Here is a 10180-nt window from a genome sequence, read left to right as displayed (position 1 = left end):
GACTGGGGAGCCCTGGGCTGGGCCGGTGGTCCCATCTGGCAGGCGTCCTTCTCCTCTCCTGCCACATCCCGGGGTTGGTATTCATGGGAGCTTCTCCTTCTTCCAGACCAGCTGGAGGAGCTGGAAAGGATATTCCAAGCAGACCACTACCCTGACGGTGACAAACGCCGGGAGATTGCCCAGACAGTGGGGGTCACCCCCCAGCGCATCATGGTAAAGGGGGCTGGGCAGGGGCGGGTGGAGGAGAATCCACGCTGGGCCTCTGGACAGCAGGCAGGTGCGCAGCACCTCTGGCTCGGGCCGAGGTTACAGCTCTTAGGGCTGTGTTCTTGCATGTCCACATCGCTGCAGCCTAGAAAGCGAGAAGGGGAAAGGCTGCTAGAGGGACCTTCTATGACACCAGCCTCAGAGGCAGCATCTGCAGCGCAGCGGTGAGGCAGCTCCTCACGGGAGAGTGAGCTCCTGCCCCTTCCTCAAGCTCTCCTAGTGTCTCTCCCTGCAGGTGTGGTTCCAGAATCGCCGGGCAAAGTGGCGAAAAGTGGAGAAACTGAATGGGAAGAAGGACAAGGACAGTCCTGCAGGTCCAGCCCCTGCCAGCGGCCAGGACAGGTGAGTTCCTCCTCCTGCTGGGTCATCCCCGGAAGTGGGAAGCGGGATCCAAGCTGGGACCTGGGTCTCAAAGTCTGGGCGTTGAGGCTGGAACTGCTGGCTAACATTTAGGGGCTTTGGCTGCATGGGATGGGCCAGTGGCCAGTGCCTTGGAGGGAGGCAGGGGCTGTCCCTTTCCTGGCACCGAGGCCCCAATCTATGTCCAGGGACCATTCAAAGTACAGCCTTCACTCTGTCTGCCTCCAGCTCTGCTGCTGAGCTGCCACCTGCTGTGCCCATGGACCCAGAGCCTGGTGCCTTCCCTCAGGAGACCCCTCTAGACACACTGCCAGGTGAGTTGACCCCCTTCTGAGGATTATCTGGTGGGGGGGGGAGGGAGAGATGACAGGAAGACAGTGAAGACAGAGTGGCTTTCTTGGTAGGCATGGGAGTGGCCCGAAGCCCCCTGCTGTCCTGCATGTCTACCTTCCAGCAACCCCAAGTCTGCCTCCACATTCTCTTACCTTCACAACCCTCGTGTCTTCTGCTCCTAGAGCCCCCCATGCTTCTGACATCTGACCAGACTCTGGCCCCAAACCAACAGAGCGAAGGTGCTCAGAGGGTGGCAGTGACCCCACCACTCTTCAGCCCCCCGCCTGTCCAAAGGGCCAACCTTCCCTTCCCCCTCGGCTCTGCCCACACCCCCCAACTGATGCCTCTGCTGATGGACACACTTGGCAGTGACAGCAGCCACAGAGATGGCTCCTGTGGGTCCTGGGGGACAAGGTATGGAACCAGTGGGGGTGGCCATTGAGTTATCTTGGGAAGGGTTTCAGAGCAGAGAGGGGCTTGGAATGGCAAAGGGTTAGCCGAGAGGAGCAAGGAGCAGTAAATGTGAACTGGGAGCAGGCAGAGGAAGAGGAGGTGGCGGCAGGTGGGGCCTGGAGGTGGGGAGAGGGGTGAGGAGAAGGCACTGGCCTACTGTGTGGTCAGAATGAGGAGGCCCCTCGACCCTCACAAATGCTTCCCTGTCCCCACAGTGTCACCCCGCCCCCTACCTGCTCATACCTGGAAGAGCTGGAACCCCAGGATTACCAGCTGAGCAACCAGCCGGGGCTGTTCCAGGTCTCCCAGGCTCCACAGCCCCAGCTTTTCCAACAGCCTCAGCCCCAGTTTTCCTATCTGCACTCCTTCCCCTTCTCCACGCCCAGCTCCCTGACGCCCCCGCTGCCAGAAGACCCTTTCTTCCCGCCGCCTTACAGCCCCAATGGGGGGCCCTCGCAGGGCTACTTCCCAGCGCCCCCATCAGGGCAGGGCCTGCTGCAGCCGCCTGCTGGGAGCATGGGTGAGTTTGGGCTAGAAGGGAAGGTTCCCTTGGTGACTGAGGAAGGTGAGAAGGGACAGAGGCCTCATTACCGGGGAGGCTGGGACAGGGGCGTGGTGCGAGGGAAGCCTTTTTCTTGCCACGGGGGTCTTTTTCCTCAAGTTTCTCAGAGGCTGCCGAGCAGAGAGTCAGCCAGGGAGCTTCGGAGTTAGGAAAACCAAAATTTGAAGTCCAGCTCAGCAGTTTCCAACTCTCCTGGGCCTCAGGTTCCTGGGCTCTGAAATGGGAATATGATTCCCATATCATGAGGCACCTGGTGAAGAGGAGGAATAACATGAGGGCCGTGCCTGGCGCAGAGTAGCTGGCGGCTAATACGAGTGTTCTGACGGGCCGCTGGGCCTCTGAGAACCTGGAAGCAGCCATCTGATGACTAAATTCCAGGAGAAGGGGAGGAGTGGCCAGTGGGTTTGGGTTTCCTTGCTGGCACAGTGCACTGTGTCCAGGCCCGAGTCTGGAGCATGCCTGGTCCTCAGGGGACCTCCTGGTGCCAGTCTGCCCCCTAGACTTGCGTGGGGTCCTAGCCTGTGTGTCGGAGGAGGTGGATGTTCACAGCACGTGCTGAACTGTGGCCGGTGCCTCAGTCCTGTCTAATTCCTCCTATGTTCTTTGACCCCACAGGCACAGTGCCCTGGAATGACCCTTGCTGGCCAGAACTGCCCTTCCCTGGTCCCTTCTGTCCCCAAGCTCTGGGGCACCCCTCAGGAGGGGACGGCTACTTTTCCGATCTGTTTCCGGCTCCCTATGCTCACCCTGTGAGCAGACAGCCTTCTCCAGGGCCCAGCCGGCTGCCTGATGGGGCCAGGCCAGGAGCTGGGCCCTTACCCAGCAAGGCCCCCAGTGAGCAGCCCACGGCCACTGTGGAGCAGCATTTGGCACCCGAGGAGGCCCAAGAGGAGGACAGAAACAGCCACGGCCCCTAGTCCTGGGGCCACATGTCAGACAGGCTGCTGGGTGGAGGGGTTGGGGCGCCATCAGGGAGATGGCAGCAGAAGCATTAGGAAAGACTGGGAGCTGTGTTGACTGGGGTGCAAGTTGGACATGCTCCTGTGTGAGCTCATCTTGCTGGGCGCTGGTGTGAGGGAGGGAGGGGCTGGCTCTACCTGACTCTCCACACTTCTGTACGGTGTCGGCCCTGAAGGTGATGGCCGGTACCACTTAGGAACTCTGTATCAGCTTGTGTTGTTTCCTTTCCTGGCCAGATACATGAGCCAGAGTGTTCACTGTAAGCAGTAAACGAGTGTGCTGTTGGTTTCTCTCTCTAATTACTGTCTCCCCACTCACACACTGAGCTCTAGTCCCAGGTGAGGTCGCCACTAGGCGTGATCAAGTGCAGCTGGCATTCTCCCTGGCCTGTCTCTCCTGCTGGAGGAGAAACTGGGCATTTGGGGCCTTGTCTTCACTCCTGCTATTAAACCATGCTCTCTGGAATTTGGACTCTGGAGGGACAGGGTTACAGAAGAAGCCCAAGCATATTTTAGGGTCAGTCTCTCCAAAGCATTTATTTTTTTGGCGGGAGAGGGGCGCTAAGAAGAAGATGCTCTTATATATAGTTAGTACGCCACATCGGATAGTCCCACAGTGCCCACTGCATTGGGGGGCTTCTGGACCTCTAATGCTGATTATTGGAAAATACACATCCTCTTGATGTCATCATCCTCTCAACAGTGCAAGCTCAGGGCTCTGCCATTGACCAGAGCAGAATCCTTCCTTGCAGACTCCAGGAAAAAATGTCTCCCACATCTAATTTAAGTTTTCACTGTCACAATGTTTCCACCAGATGGCAATCCACCACCAGTTTCTCTGTGGCCTTAAACTGGTGGTTTACAGCAGCGATTTTCAACCTTTTTCATCTCATGGCGCATGTAAACTAATGACTAAGATTCTGCGGTACAGTAAAAAAACATATTATTTACCAATCTGACAAAAAATATGTTTAATTTTGATTCTTTCATACTGGACAGCTATTGTGTTGGCTGTTGTCATTTCTTTATTTGACAATCTAAGGGAAAAGAGGTCAGTGCCCCAGACTAGTCAGGTATTGCATGCTTTAAAAATTCTTGCAGCACACAGGTCGAAAATCACTAGTTTGCAGTAAGAAAGCCCATGCTAATTCTTCCAAAAGCCCTCGAGCCACTAACATCAGACTCAAAGATATTAAAGTCATTTGGATTGTAGCTTACCAGATAAAATGTATGATGTCCAGTTACATTTGAGCTGCAGCTAAACAAATCCTTTTTTAGTATAAGCATGCTTCCTACAATAGTGGAGTGTCCTGTATTTTTATGTATGCTAAATCTGGCAATGCTGGTTGTAGCACTTTGCTAAGGACTCTACATCCATGCTAACATCTTGATCCAAACAGAGGTTGTCCAGGAGTCGGCCTCTGTGTCTCGGCTCAGCTTTTTGCAGTTCAGGCTCCTGAGCAGCTGGATCCTGGTGTGAACCCAATTCATAGGAGACGCCCCTCCCTCCTGCCATTATAACCCTCCATCCAGGCTCCACATGTGTCTAAAAAAATGCTCTAAAATCTATTGGATTCCTATTCTATTTTCTATTCCTGTTAGCTACATATTACTGAGATAGCCCATTAGAAGTTATTTTTAAACACCTATTTTAACTCATTTGCATAAATGGAGCACAGAAAAACAGGAAGCAGAATACAATTTGACTTCTATTGATTCCACTCCAAGTCCTAAACGGTCTTTATGAATTAAGAATAAGTCTGATTTCCGGGAAGTACATCATTTTCATTCACCCAGAAGTGGTGTTATTTTAGTTCAGAGAGAGATTTATGGTTTTTATATTGTGGTTTGGTGCAAGCTGTTCTTTCAAAAATACCCTCTCATTCGTGTTTCATCACCAAGTCCTCAGAAATAAAGGCAGCTGCATGTTTCGGCATTCAGTGGGATCTACAGGATCTACAGTCCCAGGCGAACACAGATAAGTGAAAGCTCTTTCTGGCTTGCAGGGAACCGACAGTCTTGTCCAGAAGTCTGGCCACAAGTGCCCAGTTAGATGGCAGGAGGGCAGAGCTGTGCAGGGGCAGCCCCAAGAACCAAATGTGACCAAGGTCCCAAAGGTGGGCAGCCATGTCTGCTGGAACTGAGAATGCTGGAGTCTGAGGCATCACTCCTACAGGAAGAACCGAATTAAGATAAGCAGAGCAGGAAAGAAAGGATACTTCAGGCAGAAGGCACAGTGAGTGTGAGGCCACTGAAATTGGAAAGATGATTAAGGAGGGGTTCGGAGTGGTTGGATTTGTGTAGATAAGGCCAGTGGGAAGGCTGTAGTAGAAGATCTGAGAAGCACTGGCAGGTTTAAGGTGTGGGCATATCTTGTTTAAATTTGTTTTAGACAGACAGATGGAAAATATGACCAGAGGCTTAGAGGAAGCTGGGAAACAAGACAGGGCTACGGTTTGAGTCTGAGAGATGATGGAGAGAGAATAGGGCAGATTGGAGAAATACTTAAAGAGTCAGGCTCAGTTAATAGGATGAAAGTCCATTGAAAGGGATTGAAGAGAAAGGAAAGAAGATGGACACTTTGGTAACTAAGAAATGCTGTTAATTGAGAAAGGAAATAATGGGATGGAGCCGATTTGGGGAAGGTAGACCACTCTGTATGTTGAGCGGAAGTTCCTGTAGTTATCTGTGTGGACACATCTAGTGAGAACAACATGGAAGTAGGTCTGTGGGGCCTCTTCAGCGTAGAAAATGCTAAGTAAGGTCAAGAGACCACACCAGATTGCTCAGACAAAGCACCTGGGATAAAGAAAAGTTGTCTTGGAAGAGACTCGTAGAAACACCAAATAAGACGAGGGGAATGGGGTGGGAGAAAAGGGCCTGCTGAGACTGATGAGGAAAGACTGGGGTGCAGATGAAGAGCTGGAAGGGCTGTCAGATAAAAGTCTTTTGAGTTTATTTTCCGCATCACCAAATGCAGACAGAGAAGTCTTGCTTCCTGAATATATCACTTAAGAAACTGGACAAGCCTTAATAGGTGCAATGTGTACTTATGACAGCCAATTCTGTGTGTTTGTATGTTTACAAGACCATGAGGAACTGAAATACTTTTCCCAGAAATTGGTCCTCAGACAAAATATTAATTATGATGGTAATTTATTTATAATTTATTGTGTATGTAGCTCTCTAATAGGTCATTTCATAACAAATCTATATGACTTTTTTTAAAAATTTTGTCTTATAAGGTAGTATTCATGTGACTCAGTGAGGTTTAAGTATTTGCCCAAAGTTGCAAAAGAAATAAGTATTGGTCAGAAGGTGCCAACTTCAAGCAGTATATTTTGATAGTTTTAGAGGGAGATGACAAAGAAGTCAGAAGGTGGGGCTGAGTGTAGTAAAACAATAGGTGCAATCTAGATTAGATTTAGAATCCTCCATAGAACCTAGGTCTGTGTTTAAATAACACACTCAGCCAGTGTGGCTCAGTGGTTGAACCCTGACCTATTACCCAGGAGGTCACATTTTAATTCCCGGTCAGGGGACATGCCAGGGTTGGGGGCGTGATCCCCAGTGGGGTTATGCAGGAGGTAACCCGGGACATGCCAGGGTTGGGGGCGTGATCCCCAGTAGGGGTTATGCAGGAGGTAACCGGTCAATGATCCCCTCTCATCATTGATGTTTCTATCTCCCTCTCCCTTCCTCTCTGAAATCAATAAAAATGTATAACATTTAAAAGTGGGAAATAAAATAAATAACACGGCACTGTTTAGTTTGATTTAAAAGAAACAGGAACATTGTGTGAGACAGGAGAGGGCGAAGAGAGCAGTGAACAGGAGGGCTGGAAAGGGATTGGAATGTATAGAAAGAACAGGCCAAGAGGGAAGTGAAGTGGACGTAGGAGCAACAAGAAAGAGGCAGATGGAGGGGGCTGGATGGCTAGATGGGGTACAGCTGTAACCAGTCTCACCTGGCCTCATCCTCCAGAAATTCTGTTTCTTTGTTATGGGGTGGGGCCACAGCATTAGTAACAAAGAAACAGAATTTCTGGAGGATGAGGCCCAGAAATCAGGATTTTAAAAAGATTCCCAGGTGATTCTAATGTGCAGCCAAGGTTGAGAACCACTGTGATAGGGGTAAAGAGGAGACAGTCAAAGCTGATAGCACTCCTACAGAAAGACGGCAGGTGAAAGGATGGGAGAAGGCATGCCCTTGGGGAAGTCTCCAGTGCCCAGGTGTGAGCTATTGAGACTAGAATAGTGGAAGGGAAACAGAGGGAAGCAATCTCGGTGAACTACGAAAAAATCAGCAGAACCTGATTGTGTGGGTGGAGAGGAGAGAATGTCAAACTGACTCCTTGTTTCAGAGCCCAGGCATCTGGGAGTATGACTTACAAGCAATGGAAGTCTAGAAGTGTTGGTTTCTGCCTCAGCATTTGGTGCCTGCGTTTGTAACTTTCCCACTTTATCTGCTTCTTCGTCTCATCACTCTGGTCTACTTGCCTCAGGTATATTCCTCCTGCCATAGGTTTTCATTATCTGGGAATGGAGTGTCCACCCCTGGAGATTCCTGGGTCCTTCCCAGTTCACTTTCACCCTGTTGCTGCTCATGTGGCCCCTTCCACCGAATTCTATGCCATGTGTCCTCCCTAGACTGGCACCCTCACCCCATCATATCCCAGCAGCCTGTTGGGAATATGGGGTCCCTTCTGAGCTATCAGCAACAATAAGCCTTTACTCTTTCTAAGCATTCCATTTTGTCCACTTCTTCATTATACCTTCATTATACCTTCTTACCTATTCATTTTGGTTAGGCTTTTCTGTTACTTCCTATAATAATTATTTGAATTGGTGAAATCGAGTACATTTTCATATGCAGGGCACTAAAAATTGTCCCCAAAGCAATTTAAAGGACTATGGTCAAAGTTTTAAAAAATTATACACACTCATTTTCCTTGGTTTTCAACTAGAAAATTCCTCTTTCCCCTTTTCTCCACTTTTATTTGTTAATGCCTGTATTGCTGTATTTCAAGGAGGAAGCCCAGTCTTCTAGTAGAGATGCTCTAATCCTCCCCACCCTAAAAGCTAAACAGCCACCTCTTCACACACACTCACACATGTGCACACACGTGTGCATGCATATACGCTCCCGAGTTCTTTGAGGCCAAACCACACCCTATCTTTATTTCCAGTTGGTTGCCTGGCCCAGCTCAATTCTATCACCAAAACCTGCTTATTAACAATTCCACAAGTCTTGCCACCTGCTCCTCCCATGCTCTCAGAAATAATCTGCCTATCCACATTGTGTTGACTCAATCTTTACAATTTATGGCAAGTCACCTTCAACAAACTCAGCAGATCATCCCCTTAAACCCTAGATGTGAACATCAGGCTGCTGTAACCTGTAGTTTATAACTAACAGGCTGTGTGACTTTAGGCAAACCATCTCCTTTCTCCAGATTCCACTGTCACCTCCAACAGGGGATGAGTTGCTCATCCTCACCACAAGCTGATCTCAATAAGAAAACACCAGAACTGGCTGCGTGAGTCCCATTGAAGGCTCTAACCTTTCTTTGCCTTCTGCATTTCCCTTTTCTCCCTGAGACTGCTACTCGGGCGGAAGTCTTTCTTGCTGGACTTGTGGACTCTACCATGGTACCCATGGTCCCTCACCCTCAGCCACCCTTTCCCGAAGAGTCTGAACTTCCTGGCGTCCAGGAACCCCTCAGTCTGTGGTCCATCTCATGCAGTGCCATAATCTGATCTGACTCCCACTCCCCTGAATTTCCATTTGCATTGTTCAGAGGTAATTGCTTCTCTGAAATGCTCAGATAACTGCCAGGAAAATATTTATCTGTTCATTGGTGCTCCTGAAGGACTTTGTGGGCCAGACTGGGCCCCGCCCTGTAGCAGGCTCTGCCCTCAGGCCCGTGACTCACTCACTAAGCAGCAGGGATCAGTAGTCACTCCCTCACCAGCTCAGAAAACGTTTACAGCACACACCAACCCAGCTGCTTTCCTCCACACATGCCCGTTCACCAGCCACCCAGAAAGAGTAAACAACACGCCCACTCACCCGCACGCCCTGCGTCTGTCTTCCTGGTGACCGAGGCCTCGTTTTCTGCTGTTCCTGGGAACTCTGAATGGATGCTTTGCCTGAATCTCTTCCAAGGAGGAGGCTAGAGAAAGTTCTACTCCATAACTGTAATTTAAAGTGGGTGGGTGGGAAGAAGTCGGTCGAAACTATTTAAGTATAAAGACTGTTCTCAGTGCGTTTGAACCAGATCTGAGTTTGGCATCCATTTCTCTTTAGCTCATTTACTTGTAACCTTTGGCCCCTCTGCACACCTGATTTCAGAGTCAGACGATTACATTAAACAGGCAGCTCTTGAGTCATGTTTACAGCAATTGTGGCTCCCCAGTCACTGAATTGCATTAGCGATGGAGCCAAACCCTCACCAAGATATTTATCTGCAGGACTGAAAACCACAAACACACACAAGGCTCCAGGACCTGTCTTAGGCGGTGGGTGAGGAGCAGTGTCTATAAAGGGCCACTCTACCAAATCCTGGATTCCTAATTTGGTCTCATTTCTGAGAAGAGGTTATGATAAGGGCAGCACCACTAAACACTTAAAAACACACACACTATTTCTGGATAGAGCCACAGAAGGAAATCAGGTTTATGTGAGGGGGATAAATATGTGTGTGAAAGAAGGGGCCCAGTGAATGGAATTCCTTTAGATTTTCAAAGACTTTTAAACAACTTCTATCCCAAAGGCCAATTAAAAAAAAAAATTGGTCATCATACAACCAAAATCCATTCTTTTTTTTTTGTATCATGGATATAGAAGTTGTTTAAGGAGACAGAAAATTAAATTAAGGGAAATAAGTACATCTCAATTTGTAAGCCTTCCCAATATTAACATGTAGGCTGATCTTATTAAAATCATTATAAATAACCACAACAGAGCAAGTCGTGCTCAGTAAAAATCTGGCTCGTGAGGAGGCAAAAGAGATGATGGAGGTGCAGTGTGGCCCAGTGCAGGAAGGAAATGGCTCACAGATAGCTATACGGCTTATACTCCAAGCATGTCACAGTTCAGCAAAGGGGCTATAGAGAGGACTGATGTTAATATCTGCTGAAGACACTGCCCTGTGCATGGCTTTGTTTAAAAAAAACAATGAAACCTTGCATATTTGTATATGTCTCAAATGTAGTTCTGTCCAAAAAATGTTGGTTTATGGTTG

General features: G+C 49.1%; 1 protein-coding gene and 1 long non-coding RNA gene across 2 annotated transcripts in view; one reads left to right on the top strand and one right to left on the bottom strand.

The window, feature by feature from the left end:
• The window catches only part of LOC102751288 (homeobox protein NOBOX), a 12704-nt gene extending 8827 nt beyond the window's left edge, over positions 1 to 3877 (top strand). The window contains exons 4-9 of the mRNA XM_015570976.1: positions 107 to 432; positions 488 to 609; positions 856 to 941; positions 1143 to 1374; positions 1629 to 1933; positions 2591 to 3877. Coding sequence (XP_015426462.1) covers positions 107 to 432; positions 488 to 609; positions 856 to 941; positions 1143 to 1374; positions 1629 to 1933; positions 2591 to 2892 — 1373 coding nt within the window. The 3' untranslated portion in view covers positions 2893 to 3877. The remainder of the gene's footprint in view (positions 1 to 106; positions 433 to 487; positions 610 to 855; positions 942 to 1142; positions 1375 to 1628; positions 1934 to 2590) is intronic.
• Positions 3878 to 3933: 56 nt separating this feature from the next.
• On the bottom strand, positions 3934 to 8993 carry LOC107184780. The gene is made up of 3 exons (XR_001515686.1): positions 7326 to 8993; positions 4153 to 5104; positions 3934 to 3971 (listed from the first exon to the last, which is right to left on the bottom strand). It is a non-coding gene; the product is annotated as an uncharacterized LOC107184780 (long non-coding RNA).
• Positions 8994 to 10180: the final 1187 nt, after the last annotated feature.

This window comes from Myotis davidii, unplaced genomic scaffold (genome assembly GCF_000327345.1).
Source record: "Myotis davidii unplaced genomic scaffold, ASM32734v1 scaffold1488, whole genome shotgun sequence".
Classification (NCBI taxonomy): Eukaryota; Metazoa; Chordata; class Mammalia; order Chiroptera; family Vespertilionidae; genus Myotis; species Myotis davidii.
Note: the sequence above shows the minus strand (reverse complement) of the source record. Positions and strands in the feature narration are given on the sequence as shown.